The sequence below is a fragment of the Phalangium opilio genome, unplaced genomic scaffold (genome assembly GCF_054372755.1).
Source record: "Phalangium opilio isolate 3A_F unplaced genomic scaffold, DU_Popi_V2 ptg000662l_1, whole genome shotgun sequence".
NCBI lineage: Eukaryota > Metazoa > Arthropoda > Arachnida > Opiliones > Phalangiidae > Phalangium > Phalangium opilio.
The window spans coordinates 1,877,572-1,895,587 of NW_028324246.1; the positions used below are offsets into that span (position 1 = coordinate 1,877,572).

Genomic DNA, 18,016 nt, shown 5'->3' on the forward strand with positions numbered 1-18,016 from the left:
TTTCTTTAACTCATTCGAAGGTCATATATAGAAGTACAATAAATTGAATGTTTAGGACAATACAGACTTAATTAATAAAATGTTTCTTTACTTCCAATTATGGCCTTTCTTAATACATAATAAGAGAAGTATATAGCACAAAGCGGCGGGGTAATTGTAACATGATTCTTCCCAACATCATCTGGGACATTTGGAGTGTTCAAGGTTACAATAAACCGATTCACATAAGCGATAAATAGTTCCCTTATCATTACTCTTAACGCATTCATGCGCTTGTGCGTTTTTGTCCCACGTCAAGACAATCAAGGTTTGTGGGTTGATTGCTGAGAATTTAGTAAATACCAAACAGTTATAGAATTCACCCTAGCACGGTGCGATTCTCATCTGAATTAAGTTTGATGAGCAGGAGAGCAAACATAAAGGGAAATGAGCCTGGGAAGAATCATGAATTACATAACAAAAGTATTAAGAGGATACAGAGTGTCATCCTTCTTCTATTATCCACTTCTGATATTACCTAATATGTTGATATCACGCTTGAAAAACCAGTATTTAAAATGAAAGTGATAAAAAAACAAGTTGGGAAAACCAAAATATTACCTCTCCGAGTCAAGAGGTCTACTACTACAAACTTATTTACCTAGATATGGAATTATTTCTCTTTTTTGAAGTAAACATTTACGAAATATTGAAGCAGTATTCCAAGCATAGCGAATAATACAGTAAAGCAGACGACATTTTACATCCAATAAGGATAAATCTTGGACATATGGAAATCAGTCAATGGGGAAAAGATCAGGAAATGAAGTCTACGCTTCAGCTGTTTACCGTATATTCTGATAGCTACATTCACAACTGGTTTGCAGTGTAAACACTATCGTCTCGTCTCACCTCAACAATATTCTTAGTTTGCCAACATGAATGTTAATGTTAAATAACACCAGAAATTGATGACTTGTAATCCTGGGAAGTATTGGACTCTAAACATATCCGGAACCATCTCTGTTAGCCAACTTGTTATTAGGTCCGATCACCGCGCCACCTACGGCACTTCTCTCATTTTCAGCTGGCAGGCTGATTTGCGCGCCAGCAGCGGGCAAGTAACGAAACTTTAAGGTGTTTCCTGTGGTTTGAGGTAACGAATGAGAAACGGTGAAAAGAACAGCTGTTTTAATAGAGTATGCTAGAAATGTTTTTTAACAACTTTAATTCAGTTAACATGACATCACTCGAGAACCGAGTTTTTCCGTTTGTTCGACAAAAGACATCGCGGGTGTGGCGGACGGCTTTTCAACGATTGGCGCTGAAGAAGTTTTGAACACGCCCCTCAGTTTGAGAGCCACAGCCTCTCGGCGTGGGATTTTTTCAGTAGACTCGACCGTTTCCTAGTGGGGAGGAAACTTTCGACCCTCTTTTAAGAATGCCATAGGCAATTTTGACTAGCAGGGATGGATACTATATAAAGCCTTAGTGTCCAATACTTCCCAGGATAAGAAGTCATCAACTTCTGATAACACCAAAGCTAAATTGTAGCTAGACGCACTAATAGTCAATGCGCACCATAAAGAGAATAAAAAGTCTGTAGCTACTACCCGTTTACCATTAGCCCTTTTACTATTCGAATTGCCACCATGATCTTTTCTTCTATTATAAAATCTTAACCTGATAATTTAATAGTGTATTTAACTTTCGGCTCACTCTGAACCGTTGATGTCTCTTCATTTCAGACACGAAAATCAAAGCCACAAGTTTACTTCACCTCAGGCCTCAATTATTTACTCTTTGGTTCACTAAGCCTATTGCGGATGATACTTAATATACCCGCCGGAGTCTAGGTCTTAGTTTTCTTCATGAAATCACTAAACCAGGGATTATTCTATATACAGATGTAGTATAGCTTAAGTAATATATAAACAGCCATTTCAAATAACAATATTAAAAAAAATCTTTGGAATATCAAAATGAAACAAAGCTTTAAAGCTACAAAAGTACTAAATGCATCATAATTACGAAAAATACTTCCACATATTCACTTTATATTATGGAAAAAGGGAATATTAAGGTTCTGTATGATTTCTTAACACATCAACACAAGGCTAACTGCTAACGCGACGCACTAGTGTAACAATGGACGGACACACACAGACAAAAACATAGACTGCTTTTTAACTCTTTCCGTATTAATTTTGAGTTGAGAAACAAGATTATCTTTAATATTTAAATAAATATAATTATTTTTAATTATTTTAATCTTCAATAATTAACATTAATAATAGTTAAATCGTTTAAAATAAAGTTATACCTATTATCATCTCAAACTTTGCTAATATTGACGTTTAAAGTGAAGGGTACCCCTCTTGCCCGCTTTCTTCAAATTTTGGGGTATATACACGATTCGTTTCCATTATAATAGTAAGGAACAAGTTGGGAAAACCAAAATATTACCTCTCCGTGTCGAGAAGATTATATAACCTTAAGTATCCAATGAAAACGTCGACCTTTTTGCCCTCATCCTTTCCCGCGCTTTGCGCTTCCCCATTTCACCTTACTATCAACATTATCTTCCTCCATTTTACATACAAAAATCAAATACTCACAAAAAGAAGCGGCAAAAACCTACTGGCTCTTTACAACCACTTAATTTGACTTAATATCCAATTTCCAACAACAATAATATACCGGTAGTTTAATTGACAACCTACTAGCATCGAAATTCTCATAAAGAATGGCTCCCGCGGATATTAAAGGGCAATTTTCAACTAGGTGGGCGTTATCTCATTAGATTTGAAAAATATCATTTGTTTTTTTTACCAATGCCTAGCCGTTTGGATTTTTTTAAAGCAATCTTAGCACCAAAAAATATTTTTTGATACAAAATAAATGTTTTATATTCTTATTAAAAATAAAACGAGAGGATAAAAAAGGTCTGTCCTCTCGTAATTGTTTAAGCTTTTATCATGATTACTCTATACAACAGTAACAAGGAGTATAAACCCATTAGTGGAAGCAGTATTTTTTTCCGAAACAATCTCGCTTATGTTTATCCTCTCTAGACTTCGCTAAAAACGTATTACTCCTACGTAAAATATTAATAGACAGGCAAGGATTCATAGCAATAAAGAAGGAGCGCAATATTAGCCTTATTTTCATTTCATATACAGAGAAAAGAAATTATTATGTTTCTGAGAGGAGCTTCCCATTTTTGTTGTTGTTTTGAAAAATATATCGCAATGCACGGGCCTTGATAGATATAGGAGGCAATGAATGAATTATATCACATGCACGGGCCTTGGTAGATATAGGAGGCAATGATAATCTCTCTCTTTGCACGAGAGGTTTATCTTTAATATTTAAATAAATATAATTATTTATAATTATTTTAATCTTCAATAATTAACATTAATAATAGTTAAATCGTTTAAAATAAAGTTATACCTATTATCATCTCAAACTTTGCTAATATTGACGTTTAAAGTGAAGGGTACCCCTCTTGTCCGCTTTCTTCAAATTTTGGGGTATATATACGATTCGTTTCCATTATAATAGTAAGGAAAAAGCGCATTTGCGAAAACCTTTGGTGGCCGATCCCACCTTAGGGAGGCTAGACGTTTCTCGTAACCCTAGCTGATCGCCGCGTATATCCTAAAACCAAACGATGATAATGGAGTAGAAGCCAATGATACAGATTGGTGTCTATGTGGAATAGACGGAAGTAGAGTGGATGGTGGTGTTAGAAGCCAATGTAAGTGCAGACTGGTGTCAATGTGGGATTGACAAAGAACAGAAGATGGTGGTGATTGGAAGCCAGTATATACAGACTGGTGTCCAAGTCGAATGGACGAAGACCAGAACATGGTGGTGTTTAGAAGCCAGTAAGAACAGACTGGTGTCCGTGTGGGATGGACAAAGACCAGAAGATGGCGGTGTGAGAACTCAAATAGAGGAGCCAGTTCCGTGACTGTGAAAGCAGTTCGGAAATGGCGAACACGTTTGCTCCGATACGCAAACTGCGAACGCGGTCACGTGGGTGTAACAACGGACAGACAGACAGACAGACACACACACACACAGACAGACACGGCCGTTACAGAACCTCTCCTGGACTACGTCACACGGAGAGGTAAAAAGCGCAATTGCGAAAACCTTTGGTGGCGATCCCACCTTAGGGAGGCTAGACGTTTCTCGTAACCCTAGCTGATCGCCGCGTATATCCTAAAACCAAACGATGATAATGGAGTAGAAGCCAATGAGACAGATTGGTGTCTATGTGGAATAGACGGAAGACCAGTAGATGGTGGTGTTAGAAGCCAGAATGTACAGACTGGTGTCCAAGTGGGATGGACAAAGACCAGAAGATGGTGGTGATTAGAAGCCAGTATGTACACACTGGTGTCCATGTGGGATGGACGAAGATCAAAAGATGGTGGTGATTAGAAGCCAGTAAGTACAGACTGGTGTCCGTGTGGGATGGACAAAGACCAGAAGATGGTGGTGTGAGAACTCAAGTAGAGGAGCCATTTCCGTGACTGTGAAAGCAGTTCGGAAATGGCGAACACGTTTGCTCCGATTTGTAAACTGCGAACGCGGTCACGTGGGGTCTGACACACACACAGACAGACAGACACACACACAGACACGTCCAGTGTAAAACCTCTCCGTGACGTCATCGTCACTCGGAGAGGTAATAATAAACTAGTTAGAATTGGGGTGACTGTATCTTTTTAGCCTAGTAAATAACTCAAGACGAAAAAGTGTCAGTAATACCAGAAGCGTAAAAGTCCTGAGGCCTAAAACAATATAAATACTTTGACTTCATTCAAAAATAAACGGGGAAACTTTGGACAAAAAAAATATCATGCCACTCTCGTTTTTGTTTGCGCAATGTTTGGACGCGTTTTTCTTTCGCTTTTGTTGTTGGTAAGCACTTCCGGTATTTGCTCGGGACAGGTTGATGTAGGAGTAATCATACAAACGGAGGATGGTCCGGTTAAGGGACAATTACTTAAGACATACGGTGGTAAAGAGGTAATGACCTTTTACGGGATCCCTTACGCTAAACCACCATTGGGTGAGTTGAGGTTTAAGAAACCGGAAGTTGTCACTCCGTGGACTGAAGTACTTGACGCTACGCGTCCTCCGCATTCCTGTTATCAACGACAACCGGTTTTCTTTACATTCATCGAGTAAGTACTTCAATTAAAACTATATTATAGTTTAATGATCTTAGGTTCATTAGCGAACTAGTAATTAGATTTTAATCGAGTGTCGCTGTTAATTACAGCGCGTTAAAAGATTGGATACCAACGACCCCGCTAAGCGAGGACTGTCTCAAGTTAAACGTCTATGTGCCTAATTCCATGTCACCGAAAGACAATCTACCCATAATGGTCTTCATTCACGGAGGCGGATTTTCAGTTGGTTCATCAACTGCCCGTTCGAATGACGGCCTCGTTTTGGCAGCCGAAGAAGGAATTATTGTGGTTACCATCAATTATCGGTAAACTAGGCTTCAATTCCATTTTAGATTGACGCTTCAAGACTAGGATTAACGAAAAGTGATCGAATTAGGCTTAGCTACGAATTTAGGCTTAACGAAAAGTGGTCGCATTAGGCTTAACTACGAATTTAGGCTTAACAAAAAGTGGTCGAATTAGTCTTAGCTACGAATTTAGGCTTAACAAAAAGTAGTCGCATTAGGCTTAGCTAAGAATTAGGCTTAACGAAAAGTGGTCGAATTAGTCTTAGCTACGAATTTAGGCTTAACTGATTGCTATACTTCCACGTATACAGTCTTTCATCTTTGGGATTCTTGTACTTGGATGACGCGGGAGCCAGGGGCAATGCTGGACTTTACGACCAGCTTCTAGCTTTAAAATGGGTGAAAAAGAACGCCAGATATTTCGGGGGTGACCCCGATAGCGTGACCCTTGCCGGACAAAGCGCCGGAGCTATTAGCGTCGGATTTCATACCATGAACCCCGAAGCTAAAACATTATTTAACCGGGTCATATTAATGAGCGGCAGTCAATCATCGCCTTGGGGTTTAACGACTAAAGAACAGGCTCTCAATTTGGTAAGCTCCACTATACTTCCAGAAGGAATAAATTTACAAATTTCTCTTTGAAGTATATAATACTTCGAGAGAAGTGTACAAGCACAAAGCGGAGTGGTTGTAACATGATTCTTCCCAACATCCCTTAACATTTAAAAGCAAGGTTACTATAAACCGATTCACATACGCGATTAATAGTTCCCTCCTCATTACTCTATTATCGCTTAACTATTTGCCAAGGCGCATGCGCTTGTGGATTAATTTTTGTCCCACGTCAAGACAATCAAGGTTTGTGTGTTGATTTCTGAGGGTTTAGTACCATACAGTTATAGAATTCACCCTAGCACCCAACTGAAGTTTGATGAGCAAAAAGGGTGAGAATGGGAAGAATCACGTTTCATAAATAAAGCATTAAAAGGATACAGAATGTCACCCTTCTTCTATTATCCCCTTCTGATATTACGAATCCATTTATTACTGCAGAGTTTAACAACTGCCTCGCATAGCGGTTGCAAAGGAGATACGACGGCCATTCTAAAATGTTTACAAGAAATGGACCCGGCTGAACTGATAGCCAATGAGCCTTTGAAAGAATACGGTCAAGTAGTCAATTTTCAACCCATAATTGACGGTGACGTTATACCAGAGTCACCCGTTGATTGGTTAAAGAGGTCCAAAATGCCGGAAGGAATCGACGTCCTCGCGGGAAATGTTTATAGAGAGGGAGTGGCTTTAATGTTAACGTTATTGCCATTTTATTTTCCGTTCCAAAAAGAGTAAGTGTTTAATTTAATTTTTCAACTTAATTTCCTTAATTACTCGATCCCTGATTGTTGTAACCCCAAGTAATTAGTATCGTTGGAAAGGGCAGAAATAGGACTGTAACATACTCGAAGGACTTCCCCTTACCTCTTATAGAACCAGAGTTATGACCCCCCAAACTTAATTACTAATTAAAAATCTGTATTTCAGACGAAATCCCACGATAACTCTTCAAGATTTCGAATCCATTGTAAAGTTCCTCTTCGAAGACAAGACCGAGTTCGAAAGACGAGTAATTGACACTGTATACAAATCCATGATGGCCAAAGATAATTCAACGACGGTAGTCGAAGCCACGGAATTATTATTCGGCGATTCGCAGTTCACTTGCCCAGTCTACCAATTAGTCGAGTCGCTCAACGTCACCAACAATAAGTTATACACGTTAGTATCATCACAAAAACACTATATAATTCATTATCTTTTATTTATTTAAAATCTACGGGGTTTATATTCGTTAAAAATGTTAAAATATCTTCAATTCTAATACATGATAAACCATGCATCTCACATTACGCCCCTCTAATAGCGGCTTCCCTTTAGAACTCAAAAAAAAGAGTCACGTGTTTCCTTAGAATGCGGAAATACTACTTTTACTACTACTACGGTCTCTTTCAACCTCGTCTGGAATGCCATTCACGAAATCTTCCGGGTCGCGTGGCAGTCCCTTTGACATCGACCCCCTCCCCCTGAAAGCTTCTAGAGGTAGCGCGCCCTTTCAGCCAGAACGCGCAAACAAGAGGCGGCAAGCCGGCGGGCAACCCCCGAAAACTTGCGAAGGTCCAAAAATACCCTCGTAAACAATAAATTGATCAATGAAAAAATGGGTTTAGCCCAAATTGGAGGGGTACAAATAAGATGGGCTTTGGAATTCCAGTTTAACAGCAGGGGGTCTCTTTCGACCTCGTCTGGGAGTCAAGCGTCCTCCAAAGGGGGTGGGGTCAAAAATACCTTTGACACTATTCACCTCGTTTACAATAAAATAAACAAATAAAAAGGGGGTAAGTACCTTTAAAAACGAACTGGAGGGGTGTCAGCTACCCAAGGTGGGTCGTGATGGGCTTAGGATATCAAGTTAACGGTTGAAAATTGAACTGGGCGTTGATATCTTTGCAGGTATTTGTTTCATCATAGGTCATCTAATAATAAATTACCATCTTGGGCCGGTTCTCATCATGGCGAAGATTTGATATATTTATTCGGAATACCATTGCTAAACAACACAAACTACACTCCAGAAGAAGTTAGTTTGTCCAAAAAGTTCATGAACTTCTTCGCTAATTTCGTCAGAACTGGGTATATAATTAACTAAGTGTAATTAAAGATTGAAATTGGTCTAAACAATATTAAAAAAATTTAAACAGGAATCCGAATAGTTCCAATATAAAGAAACAATCAAACGATATCAAATGGCCAGTTCATGATCAGTTCAACGGAGATTCTTACGTATTGTCTACGAAACCGCGTTTGGTCAAACCGCCACGAAATGAAATATGTAAATTTTGGAACAAAGCTTTACCTAATTTTGTTAACGATGTTAAAGAAATAAAGTTTTTACAAACGTAATGAGGAATGTTAGAAGTATATAATACTTCTCTTCGAGAGAAGTTTACGTACTACAAAGCGGTGTGGTAATTGTAACACGATTCTTCTAAAACATCATTTTACATTTGGAGTGCGCAAGGTTACTAAACCGAATCACATACGCCATATAAATAGTTCCTTCATCATTACTCTATTATCGCTTAACTATTTAATTTCCAAGGCGCATGCATGCGATTGTGGATTTTTGTCCCACGTCAAGACAATCAAGGTTTGTGGGTTGATTACTGAGGATTGATTACCAAACAGTTATAGAATTCACCCTAGCACGGTGCCATACCCATGTGAAGTTCGATGAGCGGGAGAGCAAACAAAAAGGGAGGGTGAGCTTGGGAAGAATCATGACACATAACTAAAGTGTTATGAGGATACAGAGTGTCATCCTTCTTCTATTATCCACTTCTGGTGTTTAAAATTGTTATTGCACAGCGATGATACTTTGGAAGGAGAGTCCTTTATCGTGAAATGTCGAGATCTGACTAACGTAGCCACGAGCCTATACATCCTCGGGTCTATAATTTACGTGTAGACACATTAAAGTACATTAAGTTAATGTCATTCTTAACCTTGATGAATAAATTTGACGACAAAAGGTATCACAGCTAATTCCAAGGACATCTACAATAACGATAGAACATTTTCTTATTCGGAATTGGTCGTTAGAGCTCTAAGGTTTTAACTTCTTTACCCTGACTAACATTTTGATTGGTAAAAGTGGAACGCACTCATTTTCTTTAATATATAATAAAATTAAGTAATATCGAGCGACAAATTTCAACACGGACTTCAAATAAGTAACGTAAATGGATCTCACGTCTTGTAATTAAATAAATTTAACAAAACTCGAGGTTAAGTAATAGATTTTTGCAAAAAAAAGCAAATACTTACCATAAATACAACATTCAAGGTAAAAAATAGGAACATTAAAATATAAATGTATTTATAACAATCACTTACACACGCGGTGTAGTTTCCTAAATTATTATTAACATCAGTGTTAAGTGAAATTTAACAATACAGTTACGGGTAATAAAAGGCCTCCCATTTGTCCTTGTTGCATCAACACTGCACGCGTTTAAAATCTAGTTGTCCTTAAACTTTTCTAGAATCGACACTTCGACACTTTTAAGATTAGCAATATTCTAGACACTTAGACATTTGATCATGAAGATATACGGTTGTATCTACTTAGTACTGGCGCTGTACTTAAGGAGCGAGAGAAGTACTTGCGCTTACGGACAAGAGGTAGAAGGTGTCCCCGATAACGAAGACGGTTTAGAACGCGAGGGTCCACCCATAGTTAAAACGGACGAAGGAGAGGTCGAAGGCTACCCGTCGGTGCATCCATTGAAACCAAATTTCACCGTTAATGTCTTTCTGGGGATACCGTTCGCTCAACCGCCATTAGGGGTCTTTAGATTCGGACCACCAGTACCGGTTGTACCATGGAACACCGTTTATCACGCCACCAGGATTCCGCCGTAAGTAAAACCATAAGTTCATAAGATGTTCCATAAGTTTTTCACTGTTTACTGAGAGCTTGTTATGAAGAGAAGTAGGAGAAACTGTCATAGATTGTCGTAACGCGACTATTGGTGAGGCGATGTAAAAGGCTTATTACAGACTAAATAAGAAGATGGACTGCAAAACTAACCGAGTGTAGTCAATTCTCGCTTGTCGTTCTCGAACTAGCTCTCAGTAAGCCTCTAGCATTACGAAATATAGGAAGTGTCGTACTTATGGAACATATCTTATAAACTTATTGTAAAACTAATTAATTTATGAATAATTTTGAGGACATTAACCATCAATTTTAATCAGGGCGTGTCCTCAAAAACCGTATCCATTTGGACGTTTAATTCCGTCCGTCAAGAAATGGAGCTTAGTTCAACCGTACAGCGAAGACTGTTTATTCCTGAATGTTTGGGCACCCAGAATTTTGCTTATCCCAATTAGACCAGTTCTACTAGACGTAATTGTGTTTTTCCACGGAGGTGGTTTTATGAAGGGCACCTCTATCCTACCAATCTACGACGGACTATCCGTAGCTGCTCTACAGAATGTCGTCTTCGTTTCGATCAATTACCGTCTAGGATCCTTCGGGTACTTGTACTTAGATCATCCCAACGCGCCGGGAAATATGGGTATAATGGATCAGGTTATGGCCTTAAAATGGATTCAGAGAAACATCCAGAAGTTTGGAGGAGACCCCAATAAGGTAAGTCTTAAATAACTTTCATTATAAAAAATGCCAATATGATTTCTGGGTAATAAAGGTTACCGTCTTGGGACACAGCGCTGGAGCAGTTAGCGCGGCCTTACTATCACTTTCCCCTCAAAGTAAAGGACTGTTCAACAGAGCTGTACTCTTAAGCGGTGGTCCAACTGCCAAATGGGCCGTAGCTAAAAAGCAAGATGGTTTAACCCTCTCTCAAAGGTTACTCGAAACCGTGGGTTGCGACAAACGTAACCGGACATTGTCAATCGAGTGTCTACATAGGCTGTCCGTTGAGGATATATTAAGCGGGGAACCCGGTTTTGGATACGACGACATATTTGTCTTCAAACCAGTCGTGGATGGAACATTTTTAACCGACCTTCCTAGAAGTTTACTCCAAAAGGGGACATTCAATAAAGTCGATGTCTTAATTAGCAACGTACAAGACGAAGCCTCCATCTTTCTACCAGGACAAATACCACAGTACTTTTCAATTAGAGATGGTAAATTAACAATCAGGCTTTGAGTTGCCATAAAATATTTTAACTCTAACTTCCGTTTAAAGGACAAAAACCCTACGTTCGTAAAGTGGCTTTCAAGGACGGTTTAGGTATTATATCTCAGCTACAAGGACTCCCCTACCAATTGGTTCAACAAGAGTACGCAAACTGGGAAGACCCAGAGGATGGTCTTCAAAATGCACAGAGACTCAAGGATATGTTCGGGGACTCGTATTTTAACTGCGCCCAAATGGAACTGGCCGACGCCTACGCTAGCAAGGACTTCACAGTCTATAGGTAATTACCTAAAGCATCCCACGGAAATCTTGTAAATTAATATCCTAATTACGTTTTGAATAATTAGAATTCTATTCGGACATCGTTCGCGAGCGTCCTTGTGGCCCCAGTGGATGGGTGTTGTCCATGGTGATGAGTTATTATACTTTTTTGGGGAACCACTAAGACCCGGTTTGGGTTACACTCCGGATGAGGCCGGATTATCGAGAAGATTCATGTCTCAAATAGTTCAATTCGCAAAAACGGGGTACGAATACGACGTTTCGCTCGCGCAGATTTAATTCGTTAAGCCTAATCTCAATTATTGTTACGCTGCAGGAATCCAAACGTGAATGACATACTTATGTTTCAACCCTACACCCTCGATAACAAAGCCGTTACTGTCATCAAAGCTAACGAGACCAAGGCCCAGAAAAGGTACCGCGAAAGACAGTGTAATCTTTGGAATAATATTTTGCCCCAATTTGAAACTCTTCATTTTTAATATATTTAACGATAATTTCGTAAAATAATACACTTAAACGTGATCAGAAAAGATTGGTTTACTTACCATTAACGTATCAAATCCAAATGTTTCCAAGATGGCGGCTTCCACTGACGTTGAGATTATACTAAAATTCATTATAAGTAGTCTAACTTAAAACAAAATGAAACTAATTGGCTAATTACTAAAATTTATTAATTTAAATCGTAATTAAGTACTCGCGCAATAAACCGTTGTGAAACCACAGACGATCGTATGCTAGGAACCATATCAAGGGATGCCGGCTGCACTGTAATCGCTGACGTAGATGATAATGTCTATTTTGGTCTACTATACAATATAAAGCAATGTTACCAAAAATTGATTTAAAAAATAGAATATTTAATATTTAATAGAAAAACAGTCTTTTTAACAATTACAAAACGTAACAAAAACATATTTGGGAATGTTAAAAGAGAGAATTTAACTAAAATCTAGTTAAAACAGTTAAATTTAAGTTTAATTTAAAATAAAGTTGAAAAAGTTAAAAATAAAAACCAGTCTTTTAGATTCTATACGTATCACGTGATAAAATATATTTTCAATTTGAACTTTATCATGGCTGAACGTTAAAATTCATTCGTGATTGACTCTTGACTAAATAAATCGCTCGTGACGTCATTTTGGCCTATTTGTTTACATCGGTTGTGACGTAGTGGTGCCATATTTCGTTTTTCCGTCTTCGATTTCGTCTAATTTGAGGGCCAGATTGTCTAATCCGTTGACAGTTTTCGTAGCGTTACCTAAAACCCAAATAAAATTAGGCTTATCGAACATTTGAAAGTTTAGGCTTAGCTAAATTACCATTTTGAGCGTCGGAAGGCGCGGATTTTTTTGTTATTTTGGCACTATCAGGTTGAGGAAAGTGTTTCTTGTAAATTTGATAAGCCACTGCGATGACAACGCAAACTCCGGTCATGGTAAAAGCGTAAAGCCACGGGAAAACCAGGACCTTTTTCTGTTCCTACAGTAAAAGACACCGCGTGAATTAGGCCTATCTTCAAAAATTAGGCTTAGATCTTACTAACCTTAAATTTGAAAGACAAGGCTACGATTGTCAGAGCAATGCCGACATTCTGAACTCCAGATTCAATGGCCACCGTTTTTCGTACTGGAGGTGGTCGTTTGAACAACCATGAGATCAAGTACCCAGTGGTGACGCCAATTATTGGAAGTAGAAAGTCCGCGACGTACAAAGTCCACGGTATTCCTTCGAATAAATCAGGGAAAATAAAGATATCCATGGTTTGAACAATGATAATGAAAGCGACACCCGCCCAACTGCCAGCCTGTTAACAGAGTCAAATAAAAATTAAAGAGTTAGTCCTGGAATTAAGTCTTAGACATAAGATTTAGGTTTATTAAGTAAGGAATACTTTGGTAATGTAGGGAGCAATTTTCTTGGCCTTCCAATTAATAAGCATTCCAACTGCAACTGGCGCGGTGACAGCACCCAACGAAATGATAATCTTGAGGTAGGGTATGACTACTTCTTTGGTCTCGAGACTCCGACCGTACATCCAAAGATTAAGGGGCATCATTCCCAAAGCTAAGATAGTCGAGAAGACTGTCATAGTTATGCTACAAACAAACAAATCTCGGTTGAAACGCGGCGATTGATTTATAAGTGGTTACGAAGTCGATTGATTACCTCAAAGAGACATCCCCTTCCGCGAAGTAAGTGAACATGTTTGAAGTGACTCCTCCGGCGCTGCAAGCGGTCACCAGGACGCCAGTTGCGAAGAGCCCATCGAGATTCGTGGCTTTGATTAGACAAAAACCAGCTAAGGGCATCAGAAGAAATTGACATCCTAGACCGATTAATAAACCTACTGGACGTTTAATGTGAATCCACACCTGAAATTACATAACATCAACAACATTAATCGTGAACGGTAACCTGACCTATAACCTAAAAAAACAATCCCTAGTTAAACCTACCCCAACGATAGTAAATTAAGTACTAACATAAGTTCATAAGATATTTTCCATAAGTTTGTCACTAGTTACTAAGAGCTTGTCACGAAGTGACGTAGGTGAAACGTCATAAATTCTCGTAAAGCGACGCCTGGTGAGACTAAATAGTAAAGATGGACTGCAAAACCGCTTGTAGTCAATTCTCGCTTGTCGTTCTCTAACTAGCTCTCAGTATGTCTGTAGCATTACGAAATATAGGTAGTGTCATACTTATGGAATATATCTTATAAACTTATGATACTAATAATTAAAAATTGGCATTAATTATCAATACTAAATAATGCAAATTCTAACTTAATTTAAAATTAAGTTTGTTTAAATATTTAATTTTTGAGCAACCTCCATAATAAACACTATATTATTATGGTGTATATTTATGAAATACGACATCTTTTGTCGAGTAAAAAACATGTTCTTGAACATTATATCTTTGGCGGGCCCTGCGTTTCCTTGAGCTAATTTCGCTTGGTTGAATTTTCTAGGTTTTTTTCAAAACATTCGTCGTAATGTATTAACGTCTTGTTAAAAGATATAATAAATAATATAATAATTCTTTATAAAAAAAATATCGACGCCCCGTGAAAGAATAATGAATTTCAGAAAAATTATTCAATTGAAAAATTAAAGGATACGTCAATCATATCGTAATTTTGAAATTGGTATGAAAGAAATAAAGGCTTAGCACTTAATATATCTCGCTACAACGCCTTGTAAATATATTTCCATAAAAAAACATATCATGGTGTTCATGTTGAAATTAAGAAGAAAAAAATCAGAACTTCAGAAGTGAATAACAAATTCTAGAAGAAATACCATAAGTTTATAAGATATGTCTCATAAGTATGACACTACCCATACTTCGTAATGCTAGAGACAGCTCGAGATAGTTCGAGAACGACGAGCGAGAATAGCCCCTTTCCAAAAAGTTTGACTGCCTTTGCATCTTGTTGTTTAAGTTCTTCGCGCATGTGCACTTGGAGCTAAAAAACGTCATATCTAGGTTGTGAACTAGGCTATGCGGGGAAACTACTTCCTGTTTGCAGGAAGAACTGAACTGACTCAGACTAAGAACATTTTTTCAAAACTTTTTGGAAGGGGCTATTGAAGCACTACACTCGGTTAATTTTGCAGGACTTCCATCTTCCTATTTAGTCTGTACTAAGCCTTAGATATCGTCTCACTCACCAGGCGTCGCTTTACGAAAATAAATGACGTCTCATCTACGTGGCATCATGACAAACTCTCAGTAACCAGTGATAAACTTACAGAACATAATTTATGAACTTATGGTAATACTTAAACCTAACTGAGACATACAGTTCGGTGCAAAAGCCTCAAGGTTAAAACCGGTTAAAACTGGATAAAATTTTATTCAGAATCGTAATAATTTGATACGGGTAATTACCCTCTGTAATAATACCTAATACGTGATATAATTACTTGAATATCTCACGTACGTAACATAATTTATTTTTAATTAAATCGCGCTTTATTTTCATTTCAATAAGCAGAGATTTTTCGACGTTAATTAAATTTGTAATATCCATCTTCCCACGTCGCCCGAGTTTCGCAATATTCATTGGCTCTTTAACTTTGGTCAAGTTACCCGAAGTTACCTGAAGTTACCTTTGATACTAAGCCAAAATGTTTCTAAATATCGCGCAACTACTTCTCGGTAATAAAAACCAAATCGTTTTATAATAATGTCTATTTTAATTAAAAATACAACGCGTCATATTTAATAATTATTTCTTGAGAAAAATTCTTGTTATTGAACATTGCGCCATCAAAAGCAAATGATAATATTATAAATTGTGGTAGTAAGAGCAGGGAGAAAAGAGGTAAGATGGAGCGGTAATGAAAGTCTCCCAGTGTACCTCGCGCACTCCCCTACACTTCGGAAGGCGATTGTTAGGTGCTGCCGCGTAGCGCAATTGTATTTGTATAAGAATTAGCTTCTATTTTTTAAGGCACAGGGGCATCCTCGACGTTTCACTACCGTACGACCCTATCGAAACGCTAGGCATGCTGGGAGAACTTCGTTGCAGCATAGATGGGGGTACAGTCTGCAACGTTATAGTTATCTAGGTTTTAACTCCATAACTCTCTCCTTCAAGGTAAGAGGCGCGAAAACAACATGATAACGAAATTAATATTGACATACACCGATGACCGGTCTCAGCTAAAGAAGAACCTACAGACAAAGAGATCAAGTCACGTAAATATCTCAGAGTACCCTCACTTCCTATTACTTCAATTTGTTTTTGATACAACTTGAAAAGTACAAATAATAGTACCACTTCGAATTGTCAGAACTCTGGTTGTTATGAGAGATAAGGCGAAATTATTTGAACATGTTATAGCTCTATCTATTCCCATTCGAACGATACTAAATTACCATTACTCGAGGCTAAATTAGTTTAAATAGTTAATTACAAAAATATTTTTTTTAAAAATGCATAATTTCAAGGTCTTTCTACAAAACATAGCAACACCCAGATTCTAAAATCCATTTACGATTAAATTTAAACTTTAATAATTACTGTAGTTAAAACCAGGAATTAATACCTTTATTACTTCTTTTTATTTTAATGATTTTAACCATTAAAAAAAAAACTTGGATTTAATTTTTAAAAACAGTAATTTTAGATTTGGTTCTAGGCGAGTAAAATTAAAAACAACTTAATATAATTGAATGTTTACAAAATAATTTAATAACACTCTTGCTCAAATTATTTTACTTTTTTGAAATTAAATAATTTAAAAATAAGCCAAATCTAATATTCATTCTGAAGATGTTCCCGTTTCATTTAGGACAAAGGAATACCATCTGGTTTTTTTTTTTTAAATTAACCCTTTTGGAAAGTTGTCTAACCAGTTCAGTGTTATGATTAATTTAAAACTAAATTATCAGAAAAACATGAATCGTAATTGCCCAACGAAGCAAGCTCCGTTATAAAACAAAAATATTTCAGATTAGATTTTCTCGAAAGATTTAAATAAAAATAACAATAAAAATAAGTTTCGCGCTCTGAAACGAGTCGATTGAGACATCTTATGGTATGCCCTATTTTGTCTGTCAGTCCCGTGACTACGAAAAAACTGGATCTTGAAATGATTTTACTTAATAATGTATTATCTTAAGACTTGATTCATTTTTTATTTCTTACCTAATTAAAAATCTCGTGACTTAAAACCAAAATTCCCCAAGGCTACTTACAACCTAATTGCCTTCAAATTTAAGTTATCTTCAGCGAAAAAAGTTTGTTGTTTGAAAGCCTTATTTCGCATAGCTAGCCTAATTTGCAATTAAATTAAATATTTATAGGTTTAACGTAGAAGAATTTGCGGTTTAAGCTAATTTTTAACCTTAAGTACACTTTGAATGAATTTAATTTTAACACGAATATTTTTATGATGGTAACTACAAAACTCACTTCTTCCCAGGTAATATGACATCCCATTGCCAGCATAATTAACAGCAGAATTAAGACAGCTAAGATATCATGGGCTTGTTTCAAAGGAGTATTACCACCAGCTCCACTTCCGGTACTGGCATTTAACCCCATTTCCGTATCATTACTCCAAGATAAATTACCACCGTAAATGATTTCATCCGCCATAATTACTAAGTTAATTTTAATTAAAATAACGCGGTAACGTAATTTAAAATTAAGTTTTTAAGCTAATCCCGATTAAAATCACAATACCCGATGAATTAAATTCGAGGACCGATAATAGTCTAAACTATTCGCGCCAAAGTTCGCCGGTTAACTGTGAGACTACAATTCGCTCGGAGATCACTTGTCTCACGTGACGTCACGCTCAATCAAACACTTATTTTTTTTTGAAGTTTAAAAAACTATTTCAAGGTTTTTTTTAACTTTCTGGTTTAAATAGACCAATTATCGATAATATTTTAGACATGAAGATCACGCGCGTAATATCGAGAAAATCTATACTTTACCTACTTGTACGTCAAGTGAATATAACTACGAGAAATTGGCCCTTCAGGGAAGGGCTGA

At 37.4% G+C, this 18,016-nt stretch overlaps 2 protein-coding genes across 2 annotated transcripts; one reads left to right on the forward strand and one right to left on the reverse strand.

Moving 5' to 3' along the window:
- The first annotated feature begins 4,689 nt into the window (after positions 1-4,689).
- LOC149588329 (uncharacterized) lies at positions 4,690-12,511 on the forward strand. Its single transcript, XM_089862903.1, has 13 exons — positions 4,690-5,183; positions 5,282-5,497; positions 5,791-6,073; positions 6,536-6,828; positions 7,025-7,258; positions 7,991-8,170; positions 8,239-8,436; positions 9,631-9,957; positions 10,298-10,694; positions 10,753-11,197; positions 11,260-11,491; positions 11,559-11,738; positions 11,810-12,511. Exons 1-13 carry the CDS (start codon positions 4,882-4,884, stop codon positions 11,973-11,975), a joined length of 3,453 nt encoding a protein of 1,150 aa, XP_089719029.1. The 5' UTR covers positions 4,690-4,881; the 3' UTR covers positions 11,976-12,511.
- Positions 12,337-17,981, reverse strand: LOC149588330 (ileal sodium/bile acid cotransporter-like). The gene is made up of 6 exons (XM_089863105.1): positions 17,429-17,981; positions 13,666-13,871; positions 13,391-13,595; positions 13,043-13,303; positions 12,819-12,978; positions 12,337-12,757 (listed from the first exon to the last, which is right to left on the reverse strand). Exons 1-6 carry the CDS (start codon positions 17,612-17,614, stop codon positions 12,651-12,653), a joined length of 1,125 nt encoding a protein of 374 aa, XP_089719231.1. The 5' UTR covers positions 17,615-17,981; the 3' UTR covers positions 12,337-12,650.
- Positions 17,982-18,016: the final 35 nt, after the last annotated feature.